Source organism: Naegleria lovaniensis, assembly GCF_003324165.1.
Source record: "Naegleria lovaniensis strain ATCC 30569 chromosome Unknown tig021, whole genome shotgun sequence".
NCBI lineage: Eukaryota > Heterolobosea > Eutetramitea > Acrasida > Naegleriidae > Naegleria > Naegleria lovaniensis.
This window is the reverse complement of record NW_025407843.1, coordinates 416,652-436,916: the sequence shown is the minus strand read 5'-3', so window position 1 is coordinate 436,916 and position 20,265 is coordinate 416,652. Positions and strand designations below refer to the sequence as shown.

The 20,265-nt window shown below is 37.0% G+C and overlaps 13 protein-coding genes across 13 annotated transcripts; 6 read left to right on the top strand and 7 right to left on the bottom strand.

The window, feature by feature from the left end:
* Positions 1-1,369, bottom strand: C9374_004625 (uncharacterized protein; the record flags this gene model as incomplete). The annotated part of the gene is made up of 3 exons (XM_044694285.1): positions 1-447; positions 513-1,169; positions 1,352-1,369. 3 exons carry the CDS (start codon positions 1,367-1,369, stop codon positions 1-3), a joined length of 1,122 nt encoding a protein of 373 aa, XP_044548967.1.
* A 90-nt stretch (positions 1,370-1,459) lies between these two features.
* Positions 1,460-2,570, bottom strand: C9374_004624 (uncharacterized protein; the record flags this gene model as incomplete). The annotated part of the gene is made up of 2 exons (XM_044694284.1): positions 1,460-2,143; positions 2,226-2,570. 2 exons carry the CDS (start codon positions 2,568-2,570, stop codon positions 1,460-1,462), a joined length of 1,029 nt encoding a protein of 342 aa, XP_044548966.1.
* Positions 2,571-2,765: 195 nt separating this feature from the next.
* Positions 2,766-3,842, top strand: C9374_004623 (uncharacterized protein; the record flags this gene model as incomplete). The annotated part of the gene is made up of 1 exon (XM_044694283.1): positions 2,766-3,842. One exon carries the CDS (start codon positions 2,766-2,768, stop codon positions 3,840-3,842), a length of 1,077 nt encoding a protein of 358 aa, XP_044548965.1.
* Positions 3,843-4,156: 314 nt separating this feature from the next.
* C9374_004622 (uncharacterized protein) lies at positions 4,157-5,197 on the bottom strand (the record flags this gene model as incomplete). Its single annotated transcript, XM_044694282.1, has 1 exon — positions 4,157-5,197. One exon carries the CDS (start codon positions 5,195-5,197, stop codon positions 4,157-4,159), a length of 1,041 nt encoding a protein of 346 aa, XP_044548964.1.
* Positions 5,198-5,347: 150 nt separating this feature from the next.
* On the bottom strand, positions 5,348-6,496 carry C9374_004621 (uncharacterized protein; the record flags this gene model as incomplete). Its single annotated transcript, XM_044694281.1, has 3 exons — positions 5,348-5,559; positions 5,633-5,924; positions 5,975-6,496. The coding sequence occupies 3 exons, from the start codon at positions 6,494-6,496 to the stop codon at positions 5,348-5,350; spliced, it is 1,026 nt and encodes a 341-aa protein (XP_044548963.1).
* A 143-nt stretch (positions 6,497-6,639) lies between these two features.
* Positions 6,640-8,619, top strand: C9374_004620 (uncharacterized protein; the record flags this gene model as incomplete). The annotated part of the gene is made up of 1 exon (XM_044694280.1): positions 6,640-8,619. One exon carries the CDS (start codon positions 6,640-6,642, stop codon positions 8,617-8,619), a length of 1,980 nt encoding a protein of 659 aa, XP_044548962.1.
* A 10-nt stretch (positions 8,620-8,629) lies between these two features.
* Positions 8,630-9,805, bottom strand: C9374_004619 (uncharacterized protein; the record flags this gene model as incomplete). Its single annotated transcript, XM_044694278.1, has 1 exon — positions 8,630-9,805. The coding sequence occupies one exon, from the start codon at positions 9,803-9,805 to the stop codon at positions 8,630-8,632; it is 1,176 nt and encodes a 391-aa protein (XP_044548961.1).
* A 161-nt stretch (positions 9,806-9,966) lies between these two features.
* On the top strand, positions 9,967-12,628 carry C9374_004618 (uncharacterized protein; the record flags this gene model as incomplete). Its single annotated transcript, XM_044694277.1, has 5 exons — positions 9,967-10,372; positions 10,455-11,603; positions 11,664-11,953; positions 12,006-12,284; positions 12,335-12,628. 5 exons carry the CDS (start codon positions 9,967-9,969, stop codon positions 12,626-12,628), a joined length of 2,418 nt encoding a protein of 805 aa, XP_044548960.1.
* Positions 12,629-12,812: 184 nt separating this feature from the next.
* C9374_004617 (uncharacterized protein) lies at positions 12,813-13,208 on the bottom strand (the record flags this gene model as incomplete). Its single annotated transcript, XM_044694276.1, has 1 exon — positions 12,813-13,208. One exon carries the CDS (start codon positions 13,206-13,208, stop codon positions 12,813-12,815), a length of 396 nt encoding a protein of 131 aa, XP_044548959.1.
* A 360-nt stretch (positions 13,209-13,568) lies between these two features.
* On the bottom strand, positions 13,569-14,018 carry C9374_004616 (uncharacterized protein; the record flags this gene model as incomplete). The annotated part of the gene is made up of 1 exon (XM_044694275.1): positions 13,569-14,018. One exon carries the CDS (start codon positions 14,016-14,018, stop codon positions 13,569-13,571), a length of 450 nt encoding a protein of 149 aa, XP_044548958.1.
* Positions 14,019-14,562: 544 nt separating this feature from the next.
* Positions 14,563-16,731, top strand: C9374_004615 (uncharacterized protein; the record flags this gene model as incomplete). Its single annotated transcript, XM_044694274.1, has 2 exons — positions 14,563-15,763; positions 15,824-16,731. The coding sequence occupies 2 exons, from the start codon at positions 14,563-14,565 to the stop codon at positions 16,729-16,731; spliced, it is 2,109 nt and encodes a 702-aa protein (XP_044548957.1).
* A 243-nt stretch (positions 16,732-16,974) lies between these two features.
* C9374_004614 (uncharacterized protein) lies at positions 16,975-18,346 on the top strand (the record flags this gene model as incomplete). Its single annotated transcript, XM_044694273.1, has 2 exons — positions 16,975-17,431; positions 17,637-18,346. The coding sequence occupies 2 exons, from the start codon at positions 16,975-16,977 to the stop codon at positions 18,344-18,346; spliced, it is 1,167 nt and encodes a 388-aa protein (XP_044548956.1).
* Positions 18,347-18,972: 626 nt separating this feature from the next.
* On the top strand, positions 18,973-19,929 carry C9374_004613 (uncharacterized protein; the record flags this gene model as incomplete). Its single annotated transcript, XM_044694272.1, has 1 exon — positions 18,973-19,929. One exon carries the CDS (start codon positions 18,973-18,975, stop codon positions 19,927-19,929), a length of 957 nt encoding a protein of 318 aa, XP_044548955.1.
* Between the last annotated feature and the right edge of the window lie 336 nt (positions 19,930-20,265).

Sequence of the window (20,265 nt, the reverse complement as noted above, 5' to 3'; positions counted from 1 at the left end):
TTATTTCTCTTCGTCCTCATCCTGCATCTTTAACGTTGCTTCAACATCACCATCATGATGATGACCATCTTCTAAATCATCATCATCCAATTCAAAATCTCTTTCGAGAGATAGACCATTGAGGCGAGCATTAATGTCTGAGCTTGGAGTATTTACACCAATGGATAACGTAGTGTCTTTGAGATCATGTGTGTAGGTGAGCATGAACACTAGAATGGAAGAGACAATTCCATATTGAATCAATGCTCCTAAAAACAGTTCAACAATGTGATAGAGACCACATTTTCCTGCGAGAATTTGAGGCATGTCACAAAATATTGAAATAAAAAGTCCTATAATGATGGAGCTTGTCGGCCACATTAAAAGGAAGGAAACAATGCAACAAATTTTGACAATAATCCATGGATGGAGTTTTCTCTTATTGGCAGAAATTTTCTTGTCGTACATCTTGTGAAATTTAAAGTCATTGTGTCAGTAAATTATTGTTTCGTAAGATCCAAGGTGAAACGTACCACATGCAAAATCGTTGATAAAATCATGTGAATAAATGTGGTAGTCATAAATAGAAAAGTGAACGTCAAATGAACAACAGTGATGGCATCAATTGTCATTTCAGCTGACGAATCAGCATTTTGAGAAATACTATTAGGCAGTGATATCGATAACTGACTGTTTTGTAATCTTGTAAAAATTGGAATAGCAACCGCTGCTCTATTTTCATAGCTCCATAGATCATGAAAATCCGAGTCCAATGATAACGATGTCGTGTTGCTTTTAAGAATGTTAACAATTTCTCCCTTCTTAATTGGAACAATTGCCAATCCAAGTAAGCAAATACCTGCAATTAGAGAAAATATGCATGAAGCCACACTCAACCAACTCATTCTGAAATATCCTCCACAATAAACAGTAGTGTGACGTTGATGTTCAATGGATAATAATTTTTCTTTCATCGTAAAGTATTGTAAAAAAGAGGCAATCAATAAACACAATGATGGCAGAACTAAACATGCTGTAAATATATATTTTGTTGGAGGATAAATTCCAGTTTCGGAAAGAGCAGGTAAATGTTTGGAAACATCTTCTGATGCCGTAAGCAAGCTCAACACTATACAAAATAATAAACACACTGCTGTTATCACTACAATGGCTGGTGGAAAATATCGAATCTGGATGTATAGGAAGGTATCATTTGGAAAAGAAGAAATTGTTTGAAATTATTGGAACATCGGAGATTGATGAAAATTAACCAACATTGAAATTGAAATGATGATATATCATTATCCAATTATTTAATAATTCATTGAAATCATATCTTCAGCTGTGATCCGAAGCACTGAAGAAAACATACTTTTAGAGTGAAAGCCATTTTTTAAAATTAATTTATTGGAATCAAAAGTGCCACCATGGTTAATAAATACTATTTACAAAAAAGATGGACTACAATATAAACTCACCACTATGGTGCCTTTGGTTTAAATTGTTCCTTATACTTGACAAAAGTATAGAGAGCACTTCCAACCATTGCCAAACAAATACCAATAATGTTTGTTGAGGTGAGTGGAGTATCAAAAACAATTGTGCTCAAATAAACAGTCATGATTTGATGGACGAGACCCAAAATTCCCATGGTAAGAGGGCTAGTCGAGGAGTTAGCCAAGAAATTAAATAGATTCAATAAAAATGCAACAAATGCGCTTGTAAGCACGAATGCGATGGTGTTCACGTTGTAAAGAATGCTCCAATTGTTGTAAAAGAGATCACTCACTTCTCCAAGCATACATGCCAATGCAAACATTCCAAATGAACTCCACATAGATAATTGGCTCAATAAATAAATTGGATGTAATTGATATTGATTCAAATACTTGTTGGTAAGGGTGGTTTTGAGAGCACACATGATATTTCCTGTGAGGAGAATGATGAGTGATTTCCAATTAATTACATCCTCTTGGTCTGCCTTCTTTGCTGCTTGTGCAGAATTACCTTGTTGACATGTTAAATAAACTCCAACAATTATTGGCAAAACTGTCAAAATGACATTCAATGATGGTCTATTTCCGACTTTCAAAATAATAGACGAAATCATGATAAATATTGGCATTGAGGACCTAAACACCTGACTCAATAATAAATTCACTGCCTGTTCGAATGTAAATTTGGAACATTATCAAAGTTTGAGAAAGACAGCTAAGTAATTTCAAGTCTCGATACCAAACACTTACTTTCACACTCATGTTTCCGAAGGCAATATTCAACACAAACAACAATGAAAAATACATGATCAATCGTCCACTGTTTTTCGATTTTTCAGTTGATGATGATTCTTCAGAAGTACTACTCGTTCCTATTCTCTTCCATACCAGCACGGACAATATCCAATTCACCACCATATGAACCGTTGATAACAACACTGGATACTTGAACCCCGTCCATTTAAATACTCCCTTATTGATAAACGAAAGACCTATCACCAATACAAGCCACGTTGATGCATAGAATGCTACCCGAGTATTTCCGATATTCTTTTGAACGACCGTCGATCCTTGCGAGAAAGAGCTTGCTCCCATTTTTTTTGGATTATTTTTGTGCGTTTTCTTGAAGCGGCCTTTTGATCGAGCCGGAGTGTTGGAGTTATTCCAAACTCTCCTTGAGAATTAGCGTTGAACATCTTCTTGTCCTGTGACTCTCAGTTTTACGTACTTTTTTGTAGAGATGTATCTCATTATCTTTGAAGCGACTTCACCACCTATCAGTTTCCCTCAATGAAAGAAGATATCTCTGTAGTTGGAGTACGAGAAGGAAAAAAACAAAACAACAAACTCAAAAAAAATCTCTTGTCATTGGTAATGTCAGAATCATCATTGCTTCAACAATTTGTAAGAGCAAGGATAACTCAACAACCTCTCGTTCACTTGCTCATTATCAGTTCTATTATTTGGTTCTTGATGTTACAAGTTTCTTGCCAGAGTAATTTTGTTGGTATTCCAAAATCCTTTGCAGATGCTTTAGATGCAGCCACATCCTCATATGTTGTCACGAAAGAATGGACAAATTACTTGGAAGAAAGAGGAATACTATTCCCAGTTCCTGAATGTGTCGGGTCTCCTCAATATCCACCCTTCATCAACATTTCTAGAAATTACATTAATATTTGCTTTGACATGGAGTCCTCCACTCCATGGAAAGAGATTTACATGAAAAGTGGAGAGATGATCGCTCGAGCCATCAAAGAACACTATCAATTTTCGAATTTTACAGCCAATTTCAAACCTACAAGTATGGCTAAGGGTTTTTTCAGCACTTTGAAAACGCAAGTTGACACAGGGGTTTGTGACATTGTCACTTCGTGTGTTAGTTGGAATGATGAAAGAAAAGCACAAGTGAAATTCAATTGCGCCTACGGGAAGAGTTTTCAAAGTGTGTTAAGGTCAGGAAGAGACAATTCCACCTCATTCAAAACTGTGGATGACTTGAACAAACCTGGCATGACCATTGTCGTATCTCCAGAAACGATTCATGACAAATGGGCTGCTGAAAACCTTAAACAAGCACAACTGGTGAAAATGGCTGCGAGTTATGATGAAATATTTCCAATGATACAAAGCGGAAAATATCACGCCTTTATAGCTGATGCTATCGATATTTACCAGTGGTATTCTCGCAATAAGAATAATTGCAGTGGTTGTAGTGTGATAGTTTTTGGAGACTCCCAACCTTTTGGTTCTTTCATCACTAACAAAATTATTGATTCTGGCTCATGTATGAGAGGCTCATTATCGTCAATGATTCTCTTTGTTGCATTGCAGCTCGTGCTTGTTGTTATATGCAAATATATATAGAATTAAATTGACACTCAATTCGAGGTTCAGTGCTTGCTCAATTCAAAGTACAGGCTAAATATGTATTTGACATCAATAAATACTCTCTACTTTGATTTCATTGGTAAAGCCTTCATTTTGCCTGAGTTCATCGTCGGCAAACTCTAATGCAAACTGGTCCTCCTTCACTGCCAGCTTGACAATTTCAGGATTTTTTCTCAATATTGATGAAGCATATTGTAAAGCAATTCCATTGTTGAGTACTGCCTTTTTCACCACTTTAAGGTCATTCTTAAATTCCTCAGGAACAAATTGAAGACAACGACCATCCTCTTCTACAGCCATCTTAATAAAAGTGCGATCTTGTTTAAGGCTTCGTGAGCAAATTGCATTGCACAAGGATCCTCTGCTATGGCTTTCAGAACTACTTCATAGTTGGCAGTCATTTCTTCGGAGGCATATTGCAAGCTACAACCGTCTTGTTGAACTGCAGCTTCTACAACTTCTCTATCATTCTTCAGGAAATCTGCCACATGTTGAAGGCATGCCCCATTCTCTCTGACTGCCAGCAACGCAAACTCTCTATTTGTCATTAAATCTTTGCACGCAAATTGTAATGAATTGCAGTTAATCTTGATCATTTCCAAAATAAAGTTAGGATCGCTCTTGAGCTCATTGTCAGCATACTTTAGAGAGCAATCATTGACCGTAACAGCTTGGCGCATAAATTGTCGATCCTTCTTTAACGAATCGGATGCATATAGTAGTGATCCTTCGTATTGCTTCAAAGCGGTAAGGACAACCTGGTGATCTTGCCTCAGATTGTCTGCTGCATATCGTAGATTACAAGGGTTATGTGTTACTGCCTGTAAAACAACATCTTTGTTGTGTTTCAATCGGTCCGAGGCATATAACAAGCTAGCATCATATCGAGTAATTGCGTGTTGCATAAATTTTGGATTATCCCTTAATGCATCAGGAACGCAAGCAAGAGCAAGAGGATTTTCCTTCACAACTCTCATCATGAATTCCTCATCTCGTAACAGTTGTTCGTCGGACACATGGCTCAACGTTAATGAATACCCTTTCACTGCATTCAAAATAATTCCAGGATCGTTTCTCAAGTCCTGGCTAGCGAATTGAAAAGCTTCATTGTTACACTTCACTGCAAGCATTACAATCGTTCGGTGGTTTCTCATCAACTCGGATGCGTATTGCAGGGCCAGTGGTTGTTGAGAAATTGCCTTAAAAACAATCTCGTAATCATTTTGATAATCACTGGAGGCCTGTCGAAGTGAAAAACCATCTTGTTGTACAGCCTCAAGAACCTCCTCTCTCGAGCTACCCTTATGGATTATTCTAGGTCGTTGCTCCATCATGATGATTTTTTTGGCGTTGCTGCATTCATTTACAGAAAAACAATCCTATGACTGGCGGGGGATATTAGGGTCAACATGTTTTTAATAAGTGAGTGACATCATGATGACAGTTCGTTTCATCAAAATTATCTTCAATGATGTGAGTTGTTAAACCATCATTCGAATCAATGGTGAACCCAAGGTGTAAGGGAATTTCAACAATACTCTTAGCACGACACCCCAAAATCCACAAATGTCAATAATCTCCAAATCATGTTCAATGCCAGAGCATGCCAATCGTGCAGCTTCTTCAGAAGAAATCATACCTACTTGAGCACCCTTTTGAGGGAATTTGTCTGCCATATTGGTAGACACCCAGCCTAATATTAAAACATATCAAGAAAACAATTCGCTCTCTCTGCACAACAGATCCTCTTGTGTAATATTACTTACCAGGAACGAAAACAGAAACTCGAATATTGTTATGAGTATGACTGTTATCAAGCTTGGCTCGGAGGAATCGGCCCATATTGATCAAGGCTGCTTTTGCAATTGGATACAACCCCAACTCGGGGAAATAGCCTGTTCCTGAGCTTGTTAAAACAATGTGTCGTCGTTTGCTATTTCCTTTTTCGTTTTGTTCCATCATCTTTTCCAATGCTGGAAAAACAACATTTGTACAACCTGTCATGTTTGTGTCCCAACACTTGAAATCGACTTTAAGCTTTTCCAACGAGGTATACTTCTTTTTTCATCCAACATTTGAAAGATGGTCACTCCAGCATTAGCAATCACCAAATCAAAGTCAAATTCAGAAAGATACTCTTTGACTTTCTCGGCATCTGTCACGTCGCATAATCGAATAAGAATTTCATAATCCTCTTCAGGATGATTTGATTCCTTCTTGATAATATCAAGACATTGTTGTCTCACTTCTTCGAGAGCTTGTTGCTTTCTTCCAGAAATCACCAATGTAAATTTCTTTTGATTCTTTCTCTTTGCGAAATTTCTGGCCAACTCCAAAGCTATGCTCTTTCCAATTCCACTCGAAGCTCCATTCAAGAAAATAGTGTCATATCCATGGTAGGGATTGGCATTAAATTTAAATAATTCTTTTCCTTTCTTCTTGAACAAGTGATAAAACACAAAACTAGCCAAACCAACAAACAAACACAAAGGATAGAGAATCAAGGTGAGAACTCCTTCAATGATGGACCAAATGGTTTCATACCATAGGGGTGATATCCATTGATGACCTACGAGAAGCCATTCCTTCTCGGCCGATGATGGTTGTCGAGAAGAGTTGCGTTGAGACATTTTTTGTAAACAATCAATTTAGAAATTTGTTAAATTTCGGGTCTTTGAAACGTCGTTGAGGGAGGACTCTGACAACCAACTTTTCGATTTCCAGATTTGGAAATCCAAACAATATGGATGAAGGATCAGTATTCGCTCAAAAAATGCTTCTTGGGATGGGGTTCAGCTTTTTCAAAATATGTTCGTGTTGGTTGGCAATTTTGTGTCTGCTGATTGCTTCGTGGCTCTATTCCGAACATCTTTTCAAAGATCGTCTGCAAGCACAGCATCAACGATTTTCATTAGGATTGGATTTTGAAGAATTTGATTACATTGTGGTCGGGAGTGGATCTGCTGGCTCGGTACTTGCTAATCGTCTTTCATATTCCCGAGAAGAATTATTATTGAATAACCAATCATCTTCTACTGTACTATTATTGGAAGCAGGAAAATCAGATAATACACCACTTGCACATTTTTCCTTTCTCTATGCTTTTACGTTTTGGAGTTCGTTGGATTGGCAATATTTTACTTTGGATTCCGAGTCGAAAATTAATGAAGGGCATATCTTGCGGAAAATGTATTGGCCACGAGGTAAAATACTTGGTGGTTGCTCATCAACAAACGCAATGATTTACATGAGAGGCAGTCCTCAGGATTATGATTCGTGGAATGAGTGTGAATGGGATGGTAAAAGCAAAATTTGGAACTTTGAAAATGTGTTGAAATATTTCAAAAAGTCACAGCGTCAAATGGGAGATGCTCAACAATTTTCTAATGAATACCACGGAAGGGAGGGTGAATGGATTGTTAAGAGCCACAATGAAAATGAGATTGTGTCAGTTATTAAGCCAATTGTGAAAGCTTTCAGCAAAATTCTCTCGATTCCAATAATTGACGATTTCAATAACCCACATCATACCCATCAAGAAACCGATGCACCATACAATGAGGTGCATTTGGGAGCAGTTGGAAACACTCAAGTCAATATTTATAATGGAAAGCGTTTCAGTGTAGTAGATGCTTTCCTTACTGAACAAGTTTTGAGGAGAGAAAATTTATTTGTGAGGACACAAGCGCATGTCACTCGAATTTTATTTAATGGAACTCGAGCTATTGGAGTCGAATATTTTGATGAACGAATGAAGAAGTATATTGTCAAGAAAGCACGGAAGGAGGTCATCCTATCCGGAGGATCTATTAACACTCCTCAATTGTTAATGCTTTCAGGTATTGGTGATGAAAATCAGCTTAAAATGCACAACATTTCTGTGATTTATAATAATCCTAATGTTGGTCGCCATTTACAAGATCATGTTGCTACTTATATTCCATTCTATTTAACAACGAGTTTTGAGAGCTTGATTTCCTCAATACTTTCCAATCCATTCATTGAAATTTTTAATTTACTGTTTCAAAAGAAGGGAAAATTGACAACCAATGGAGTAGAACTAAACACTCTATTAAAAACCAAGAAATGTGAGCATGATCGAGTGTTACGATATAGTCCTTCCAAATGGGATTTGGTGCATCAAAAATGTTATGACAATCATCATTGTGACTCGCATGACATTCAAATTCATGGTACACCAACAGTAGCATATGAAAGCGGTAATTTTGCGTTGCATCAGCATGGTTACACATTTATTCCTTTACTGCTACAGCCAAAAAGTAGAGGTACAGTAAGCCTTAAGAGCAGCAACCCTTTTGATTATCCAATCATTGATAGCAACTTTCTGGGCCATGAGCATGATCAAAACACTCTTGCAGAGGCCGTTAGGCTTTGTTTATTAGTTTCTGAAGAATTGAGGCGAGAAAAAGTGATATTAGAACCTACTATTAAGGTAAAGAAGCTCATTCAAAACCTCAACTCTTCCAATTCAGAAGAAGAGAAGAGACACCATTTAATTAGATATGCACTGGACAATGTAGATCTAATTTATCATCCAACAGGCACTTGTAGGATGAGTAATAGTAGTGAGCAAGGAGTGGTTGACGAACGATTGCGAGTGTTTGGTGTGCAAAATCTGAGAATTGTCGATGCTTCTGTCATGCCATCAATTGTGAGAGGAAACACTCAAGCACCAGTTGTCATGATTGCTGAAATAGCATCAGATTTGATTCTTGCAGATAATGAAAGGTGAGAATATTCCACTATCTATTAGATTTCTTAAGGTTGGAATTCAAATAAGCATCACTTCGAGTTTTTTGTAAGAAATTCGATTGAGCACTTGATTGAGGCATAGAGGTTAAAGCCTCTTCTTTTTCTTTTAAGCTCTTAATTTTGTTAAATTCTTTCTGCTGTTCTCTTTGTTGACCATCTTTCATCATTTGTTCAAGTTTTTTCTTTGTTTCTTCTTCTGAAATGGGTTCATCTCGATAAATTCCTCGTTCATGTCCTAGTCTTCGATCATTATTATATTGATTATTTTGATATCTATAGTCTCTATTGTACTCTCTATTGCCGTAATAACGTTCTTTGTACTGGTGTTTCTCATAGTTTAGATTTTGTTGACGTGTGACATTGCTGTCGTTTGTTGCCTTAGAGGTTGTGTCAATAGAGCTTGATGCTTGAGTGCTCAGTGTCGTGGATTTTGGTTTTTGCTCCTCAGAATTTTCTTTCTTTTTCTTTTTTTCTTTGGGTTTAACCTCTTCCTCACTTGAATAACTGGTGTAACTGCTGTCACTATCATCTTTTCTCTTTTTCTTTTCTTTTTTCTTTTCTTGTTTTGATTTTTCTTTCTTTTCCTTCTTTTTTTCCTTCCTTTTCTCTTTTCTCTCCTTCTTTTCTTGTTTTTTCTTTTCTTTCTTTCGTTTGTCCAATTCTTTTTGCAACAACTCAGGGTTCTGCAAAAGCATTTTCATTCTAGCCAGACTTTGCTGTTTCATCCTCGCTAAAGGATCATCAATAGTATCGTCACCATGATGTTTTGCTTCATGATGAACAAAGAGAGCACCAGGCATGTGCTGCTCTTGAACTGTTCGGTAATCCTCTTCCACAAAATCTCCTCCTTTCACTAATTTATCCAAAGTTTTGTTTCCTACTAGATACTCCTCCAATGAGGCCTCATTATTATTTTCGAAATTTTTATCATACATCCACTCTAATTGTCTTTTACTTTGGTCTTCGCTCATGCTTGCAATTTCTTGATCGACCACTTCATCATTGATGGGTTCAGTGGTACTGTCTTGATTTGATGATAATAATTGAGGATTATATGCTCCGATTTGTTTTTTCCGTGCTGATGATGAAGTCGTTGTTGGAACATCATCACCAGTTTGAAGAAAGCTACCTTCTGCATTCAAACCTTCTAACAAGCTTTGTTTCATTTTTTTGTTTCACCTTCAACAAAAGTAAAACATCATGATGAGAGAACAGCCTTACTATTGCCTCATTACAATAAAGGACGATTCATTAGTGGTTTTACTATTGAAGAAAGGTTGTTACTCGAATCTTCAAAAAATCTAGATGATTTTCAAGAGAAGAAAAAATGTCCCAAAACAACAATTCCTCTTCTCACACCAATCCACACAGACAACAACAACAACACTTACAACACTTCATGTCGGAACATTATTCCCCGTATCAAAGTAGTGGGTACCAACAAGAAGAGCCTCAAATTGTTTCCTCTTCCGATCATCATGGAGCCTTTCAAGACTTTGGTCAAGATGCTAGAAATAGAGCCAGTCGGGGCAGTGAAGAAATGACGGAGGATATGATACAACATGCTCTTACCAGCAACACTTCAAGTGGGATAAGAAGAAGAAAACACGTGAGAATTGATGAACACGAACAAGCGGATGCCATGTCCGATATAATGATCCCAGAAGAGGAAAATGAACTGGAAACAAAAAAAGCTGTATTGAATTCAATGTTCGGTATTATGCCTTTTGCTGGTAGGTTTAACAGTTATTTAGAAGTTGTGTGTCAAATTTTGGTGAAATTGATCGTTTTCTGGTTATGACTTTTTATTTACAGGTCACGTGTCGAAAAGAGATATCGCAGAAAGAAGTGAAAAGGTAAAATCACTTTATGAGCCAGTAACGGGCCTTAAACCAGAGCAAGTTAAAAACCCTGAGAGAAATAGAATGTTGGGTTTTGGAAATATTCTCTACTCAATTCTTTTTGGATGGTGGCTGTTTCTGGTGTATATTTTCGTTGGAATTTTATGCTTTTTGAGCATATTTTGTATTAGTTATGGCAAAAAGTGTTTTGAATTTGCCTTTTATTTCTTTTATCCATTTGGACAATACGTAGAACGGATAATTGCTGAAGATCATGTCATTAACTCAAATAACCCAAACGAGAACACTTCTATTTTAGCTGGAAATGCAGACGATAATTCACAATCTACAGATATTAATTACTATAACCTCCGAAAGAAGGAAAACAGATTTGTAAAGATTGTTGCAATGATCATTTGGTGTGTTATATTGGCACCAATGTTAGTGATTGCTCATGCTTGGTGCTGTCTACTTGCTTGGCTCACAGTATTTGGAATTCCAATTTCCAAAGTTCAATATCAAGGAATCAAATTATTATTCAAGAGTTTTTTGGAGCTTCATGTTAGCCATCAATTTCCTCCCAATGTCGAGAGTGATATAATAGTTTGTACCTATCAGGCTTTTAACCTTTATTACTACAAATACTCTTTATTTGGTGCAAACGTTATACTCATTAATATGCTACCTTTTGTACCATTGAGTATAATTCTAGGATTTGCTTTTGGAGATGAGTTTGTTGAAGAGTATGGTATTGGTATCTTCATTTCTTGTATTTTAGCTGTTGTTCCTCTTAGCTACTACATCAGCAAGGCTGTGAGCTCAATATCTGCTCAGAGTAATTATGTTGTTGGAGCTTTTCTGAATGCATCTTTTGGTTCAGTGGTAGAGATTATCTTGTATTTTGCAACTTTGTGGAAAGGATTATCTACTGTCATTGTACAAGCAGTAACTGGAAGTTTTTTAGCAGATACATTATTAATACCTGGTTTAAGTATGATTGCTGGTGGATTTAAACATCAAGTTCAATACTTTAACAGACATGCTGCTGGAACCTCTGCCTTATTGCTGCTGGTTGCCGTTGTTGGATGTTTTGTTCCATCTCTTTTTTACACAATTTATGGAAGTAAGTTTTCGCATTCATTAATTATGGCTAAAATGATATCTACGTTATTTATGCTTTCAGACTATGAATTAAGCTGTGTACAGTGTATGGACACAGCAATATTCCAAAATAATACAAACAACTCCACCAGCCACTTTACTGGATTTCCAAGGCCACGAGTAGATGCTCGACGCAACTCAACAAACAATGGTACTAGCCCTCTCTATTCATTGGCATGCCAGAATTGTTTTTATGTGGAAAGAGATTTTACTAAGGATCCAATATATCTCCACAAAGTAAAACCTTTGGCGCTTACAACCGCAGCCATTCTACCTCTTGCTTATTTGGTTGGTTTGATATTTGCGTTGAAGGTAAGGGGTCCCATTACTATGACAATTATGTTTCATTAACACAATATTCTAGACACACAACAAGTACTATCTACGACCTCCAAAAATGGATGACGAAGATTCAGAGAAAGGAAAAAACAAGGGCCATGGAGGACATGGAGCAGCCGAATGGCCCAGATGGTTGTGTGTCATTATTTTACTTGTTGCTACAGTGGCGTTCGCGTTTGTGGCAGAATGTATGACAAAATCTATGGAACCAGCATTTCATGAGCTTAAAATTCCTTTAGAATTTGCCGGCCTCACCGTGTTTGCTGTCGTTCCGAATATTTCTGAAATTGTCAGTGCCATTAAGGTAAGGCGTGAAAGTGTTTCATGAATTTTTTGTAACGTTATTTCTTGTAGTTTGCTTTGCAAAACAATGTCACGCTGTCTTTGGAAATTGGCAACGTTGCAGGTATTCAAACTGCTTTAATTCAAGTACCTGCACTTGTTATATTCAGCGTAATTATTTTCCAAGATGATTTCACAAAAGTGTTCAGTTTAACATTCCCACAACTCGATTTGGTTGCCATTTTCTTTGCAGTGATCATTCTCAACTATGTGACTATTGATGGAAAGAGCAATTATTTCCATGGCTTTAGTCTTACTGTGGTGTACATTCTAATTATCATTGCGTTCTTCTTTGCATATTTCTAGTCACCATAGGTGACTTTTTGCATTTTGGTTCTCCCAAAGCTAAAAGTGAAAGTAGTAAAAAGGATTTTGATTATTTACTATGAAAATATTTACAATTCTAACATTTCATTCATCATTACAGTCTTTGTTATTCTACAACGGCAGAGAGTGGTGACCACTTGGAGGAACAATGCCTATCACAAGTTCAAGTACTGATATAACCTTTCAAGGAGTGGATGATAATGGATCTCAACATATGGAGGAAGGATCTTACCTTTCTTTTGACAGCGTTAGGGATATCTGTTCCTGAGAAGAGCACCTTTTGTTCTGCAGGTAAAAGTTTTTTGAATGATGCTTGTTTGGCTTTCAAGTAGGAGTTCTGGTAGATGAAAGGGGAAGTCTTTACCACATGTGAGTTGGTACAAATAACATTTGGAAGCAAATAAAAGCTTGTACCTGTTCCTTTTTCATAACCAATCCGAGTCATTCCTTCAGAAGCCTTAATCAAATTGGCTTTAATGCTGGAGAGAATATTCAGTTTTTCTTCCGAGTACTTGGCTCCGGATGGAGGTATAACATTTCCTTCTTCAATGCAGAACATGTTGAAACAATAATTCTTAAAATTGTCCTATTAACGACATCAACAGTTTCGTCATCTTGTTCTGACTGAGGAACACAACCTCTAACACTTCGCGTACTAATCGCATGTTGATATTTTAAAATGTTTGGTTGAAAATGAACACTCATCGCATATGGCTTACATCTTTGAGAGAACTGCCCTTGAACTTTTTGTAAGGGACAGCGTTCTTTAATGAAATCAATATTTACAACGTGAAGGTTTCTTCATTACGCTTTTGTCAGATATTATTCAATAGCTATTGTTTTCACTTCTTGGATGTCTGTTCAATTTTCGGAACAGTCACTCTCAACACTCCATTCTCCACTCTTGCCTTAATACCGCTCAAATCTGCTTCTTGAGGTAAGTAAACACTTCTTCTAAAGTTGCCGTAGACCCTTTCAGAGAATGAAAAGTTTCATTTTCCTCTTGTTTATCACGTGTAATTTCTCCACTCAACGTCAAAATTCTATTCTCTTCGTCGAGATCGATGTTAACGTCTTGTTTAGAGAGACCAGGTAAATCACATACAATTCTAATAAGAGTATCGGTTTCGCTTACATCGGTGAGAGGAATAAAGTCAGGTGTAGTAAGAGCGGTTGTATCGGTACCAGTGATCTCTTTACCCGTAGAACCTCTTGAAAAACGAGTTGGGAAGAAACGACTAATGAATGGATCGTCAAAGAAGGTATCAAACCAATTGTGATGTCTTCGTGCAGTACCGGTTGGAGCACTTCTTTTGTGCTGTTGACCTCTTCTTGAGGAAGAACCTTGAGTGGACTCTGTGGTTGACATTGTTTTTTTTTAGAGAGAGTAATTCAGTTATATGGAAGAAATTAGTTGAATTGTTGTGACAAAAATGGGTGGAAGTTGAAATTGTCACAACAATATAAAAGACCAGTACATAAAACCCAATAAAAGCTTATTAAGAAGAAGTAACAATTGTTCGACTCTGCCATATCAGATATTGTAAATTATGGTTCGAATAAGGTTCTTTAAATAGATCTTTCAATCCTTCGAAATTGGTTAATTAAATTACCTCAATCGAGCCACGACACATTTTAGAAATGGTTTTCAATTTCGAAATAAAAAAGGCAGCTGTTGACTTTTTCAACTATCAATTTACAAAACCATTTCAAACATTAACCATTTCGAAGGATTGAAAGATGCTTATGCAATATCGAAGACTTCATTCTTGCAAAAGGTAAAGAACTTTCAGTGTCCCAGTTGTACAAGTTGAATACCTCTCTGTCGTTTTGTATCTCTTGCATCTGAAGGCAATCGACTCCTTCGTTGCATCTCTCACAAACCCAAAAGAAGAACATAGCACCGGTTTCTCATGAGCACCAATAACAAAAAGTTTCACTCTGCCTCTCAACGATCTGTATCATCAACTCAAAGAATGTTTTTCATTCATGCGCAACAACAACTTCTTCTTGTATTACTGTGTGTTTTCCTTCTTCCATCAACACTGGCAAAGCCTCCGTCGCTTTTAAATAATCAGCACCACGCAAAAGAAAATGATGATATCACTTTTCCGAACGACTCCTCTCAACGTCTCAATGGAATGGCTGCTCTCTTGTTGAACAATATTTCATATCCAGATGATAGAGATTTTTCATATTTCAAACCACTGACTCAAAGTTATTGGGTAACGAATTTTGTGCTGGATAATACATTTTCCGATTTATGTGATGATACTGATTTGTTGGAAGACATCAAAACCCAAGCTCCCAACAAGAGCAATAATTCAATTTGTGTAGAATACTTTTGTGAGTGTTCTATTGATACCAATGTCTGCTTCAATTTAACTAAATCGCTTGTCGAGAATGAAAGATTCCGAATACAGTATTTCCGAATGATTAATTATTGTATTCATTGTAATAGTAATCATTCTCAACTGTTTATTAATTCCATTTCAGAGCAGAGTCCACTCAAATCCCAAAACTCAAAATGTCTTTCTCGATTTCCATCGTATGAATTATTACAGAGATCATTGTTGAAACATTGCAACATTGGAATTTCTCAGCAAAGGATTAGCACACTTCTTTCATTCAACGATACAAAAGAGGATTTTAATGTAGGAATTATTGATTGGAGGTTTTTCCAGATTGATAATTATTATTCAAACATTTATTTGAAAAACCATTCGGATAACAATGACAACACTCTTCACATGTTCAATACGCTCTTTTTAGAAGAATTTGTGAACCCTGTCATGTGTTGGTGCAGAAACGAATTTGGAAAACGTTTTGCTTTTCAATGTGGAGACGCTTACTACAATTTTTTAATTCCATTCAAGTATATCGGATCACCTCTGTTAGTTCTTATTCTCCTTGCCATGTCACTTCTGTTAGCAGCAATCTATAACATCATTCCATTGTATTTAACCAAAAGAAGAGCAGTGATATTCCGGTCGAAAAGTGAAATTGCAAACCAAATGCAAGCTCGTTTTGCTCCATTTGTTTATTTACGAATTGCTTTGGAAGAGTTTGTGTTCACTGATTTAAGATCAGTGATCTTGCTCTTCGAGATTTTAGGTAGGTTTTAAGAAAACACACCGATGATGACCTACAAATCCGCTCAAAAAACGTTTTTAGGCACCGTATGCTTAATGATTGAGAATATTATTTGTTTCCTTTGGAATTTTAGCTTTTTTAATGACTCTCAAAGCTCTGACCTGTTGTGGGGATGTTTCCGAGCCCTTGCAATGTGCTTGTATGCGTTTTCCTTTATGGCTCTTCTTGTTCATTGGGGACATATTGTAGATTTACTGAAAACATCCACCACTAAGAAGTCCCTCTCTCGATTTAACATTATTCTAATTTTGAGCATCTATACATTTAATTGTTGCATCATGATCATTGGTGTCATTGTATGCATTGTTTTAAAATCTACCGCACCACTTTTTGCAGTTGCAGCAATATCCATGATTGTAGCACCAAGTATTTTAATCATCTGTTTCACAATTTATACTTTTCTGATATTTAAGCGGCTTAAACTCGCCCATAGAAATATTCGAGAAATGCGATTCACCAAATCCATGACCTTATTTAACATCTCATTGATATCAGCATTCATTCTTGGAATTATCTTCTTGCCAACATTTGTTGTATATTGGGATGTTTATGGTATTTATGTTGCTATTCATAAGAATTTGGCGATTGATTTAGCCTGTGTCGTTATTACTGGATTTTTCACATATATTCTTGCAAACGAAGGAGACATCACCAAATACTATCCCAACGGCTTTGGAAAATTTGTACTTTGCATGTCGTCTGTCTCCGAAGGAACATCTCCAAAGATTATACCCAATACGGCAACAATGTTCTCACCACCGTCAACTCCAGGACCTATTGCTAGTGACTCGGATCTCAGGTATCCAGAATGTGCAGAGCGTTCCTCTCCCACATCTACTTTCACAACACAAAGCAATCCCATGTCGACCTCAACCATTCCAACACAATCATCAGAGTTTGATCTTTCTAAACCAATGAATCAAGTTTAATATTTCAATGTTATTAAGGAGTTGAACGTATTCCAATTTTCACTCGGGGTTTCCAATATTTGAAATTTTCACTCGGCCTCTCACCAAATCGATCAAAGTTTTTGCTGCTTGTGAATGCTTGAATATCAACTTGCTCTTTAGGAGATTTGGGCTGGCTGACTTGGAATGATTGTGGAAGCTATAAATAGTAAGCAGAAGGGAGAAGAGAACTGTAACAACAAAAAAAAGATCAACAACACAATCATGGTCAAGATAGAACCACACAATCTCGACAGTTTCTTCCACTCTTTACATTCCACACAAATTCACATTCCCATTTTCCAACGAAAATTCTGTTGGCTTCCGAAATATGTAAAAACATTGTGGAATAATATTTGTGAAAGCACCGCCTTGAATGGTCATCACATTGGAAAGATCTTTCTTCAGCAACAACAACACAAAAGTACTGGTTCGGTTGGATCGTCCTCAGCATTGTCTGCTTCCCTCTACTGTATTGATGGACAACAAAGACTTACCACACTCATGACCGCCATATGTGCCATGAGGGATGTGATTCTCGAAGAAGGAAATAATGATCCATCTAGACAACACCTTTTTAATGAAATGATTGACAAACTTCACAGAATATTATTTGTGAATATGGACGAATGCACACCAATGAAAATGGATCAATTTCTTGATACATTAATGATCATCCACAGTCAGTGAACTCGGGCCAACCTCACGACTCTTGGCTTCTTCGCATGAAACAACATTCACGATTAATCCCAAGTCAAGATGACAGAAAAACTTATTTTGCAGTCTTGATTGGGCTTTGTAGAGTCTCATCCGTTGACTTTTCAACAGAATTTTTCAATCCTTGGATTCTAGCAGCATATCATCTCTTTTACAATTCTATGAAAAAGGATCTCCACGATTTCCCTTAAAGAAAATTGAGCGTTTACAAACATTTCACATGAAACATTTACTTCAACATGTACGGTTCGTTACAGTTGAATATCAACAACATGAAATGAATGCACAGGAACGATTTAAGGATCTCTATCACACTGGAAAAGCAAATCAAATATTGTTTTTCATCAAAACACCTGGAATTGATTTGGCACAATCAGATTTAATCAAAAACCATGTCTTGTCTCTGTTCAAAACAGAAGAGAAACAATTTGAAATGTATGAAAAGTATTGGTTACCAATGGAACGACGTTTTTGTACATTTGAAAACATATCTTTAAAAGATGGAAATGTATTGGCCAACAAGAATACGACTCTGGCCACATTGGAAACCTTACAAAGTCGAGAACTGGACATCTTTATGGAATGGTTTGTTTTCCATGTGAAACACACCAACCACACAGATGAGAATGAAATCACTTTCCACGAAAAACACAAGAAATTTCAAGAACAAAAAGAACAATCTCAACAATTACCTTTACTACACCAATTAGGAATGTATTCCTCTGGAACAGAACCAAGTGTGTTCAATGAGTTTATTGCAACATTATTTCCAGCTGGAACAATGATGACTGTGAGTGAGGGTGGTGGTGTTGACGAGTGGTACGTGGAGACCATTCTTCAAAGGATGGTTGGATCTTTGGAAAGTTTTTTCAGAGTATGACTCCGTAATACTTCACAAGAGAGTTCAATTGTTAAGAAAGAATAGATTTGTTGATACTGTGCATGCCACAATGGGAATGTTTCTTATTGAGAGAGACAGAATTATTACATATCAAAAGGAAAGTCAATGATTCGATTGAGATTTGTGATTCATTGGAATGTCGACCATTTAATACATGGTTGCCAAACCTTTAGATTCACAACAGCAATTATGCATCCGATGGAATTCGTTCTGTTTCATTAATGAAGTATTGAAAATCGCCTTTTTTATTAATAATCTCCGTCGCATGGTATACACAAGGAGGACAGTGGTTCTTTATCACATGTCATTAGTGCAAACAAGTCCAAAAACACCGTCTCTTGTCAGAACATTCAAATCCCCTGACTAGAACCACAAACCGAGAGAGAGCGAATCAGTTAATAGCTCTGTCCAAAAAACACAACGCGAAAAAACATTCAAACACACTCTCAACAATACGCGAAATCAAAAATGTCGTTTGCCTCGACTCGTTTATCGACCAACAACAATAACATGTTATTGCATGCTCACAAACGTCCTCAAAACATATCAGAGATCCAAACTCTTTGAACCCATTGCTGTCATGTTTAAATCCATTCGGTTTTCACATGATGAACACCTCTCCATGTTCATCCCATTATTCGAACGCGTCACATGGTCCAACCATTCTTCATCGAGTGATTAACCCCTCAATGACGGTCATGAATCATCATCATTGTCATTTTACTTCGAATGGTGTTGATAGAAATGGCCAATATTGGCCCATGAATAACGTCTGCTCGTCCTCACACACGTTGAACAGTAGAACTCATTGTAATTATAGAATGCCTGAAGACGTTTCTCCAGTGCATGCTCCATCCAAAGAAACCATGTTTGTCTCATCTTCAGTACCATGTCAACATGTCATTCCATCAGGTGAGCACTCTGTTTTTCCATTGATATATACACATGAATCAAGTTCAAGAGTACGTTGTGATTCTTTGACATGTCCAACCACAGAAGTGAACACCCAACATGCCCTGACCAGTAACACCTCAGTAGATAACAAGATGTACATTACAGAATTTGTTCCTAACAATAGTCATGTAAATAGTATTCCAGTACCAGTCGAAGAAACAACCTCGACAAGGAATTCCAAAATGAAGAACCGCATTGAGAAAAACAAAACTCGCTGTTTTAATTGTAACACTGAGAAATCTCCACTATGGAGAAAGCATCCAGAGCATGGAAAGAAACTGTGTAACAAGTGTGGACTCTATTTGCTGCGTTATCAGAAGGATCGACCCATGCATGAAGAACACTTGAAAGCAGGTCGCAGAAAGAAGATCAAAAAGGAAAATATGGAGAATAGAGCCACTGAAGAAGGCCAAAGAGAACCAAAGGATATTGCAAGCAACACAATGGATGACAACCACAAGAATAAGCGAACCAAAGATCAGACAGACGAGAATGAATCGACGTTGAGCAAGAAAGTGAAAACATCGTCATGTAGTAGTGAAGCTGAAACGCACTCCAATTCAGATCCACTTTGGATGCATCCTCCAGTTCGTCGTCATCAACGATGAAAGAAGCTTCAACAAGGACGTTGGAGCAACAGTTGGAAGAGGCACTGGTGCTTTTTCCTGATTTGATGCAAACCTTTATTTCCATTATTAGAAAGAGTGAGTGCTTTAAGGATTATCACTCATGTAAATTGATCATCAACAATAATGATCACTCCAATAACATGAATGTAATGAATGAGCAACAACAACATGCCTACTGGGAAGAGGACATTTCTGCTTTCCTTGAAATGATAGAGCAGTAATTCTCAATAAATCATCCTTGGGTTCGTTGTTGACAATTATAGTTGTGCTCAAAAGATCAAGGTGAACATGGTAAAAATTGATCAACATGCATCA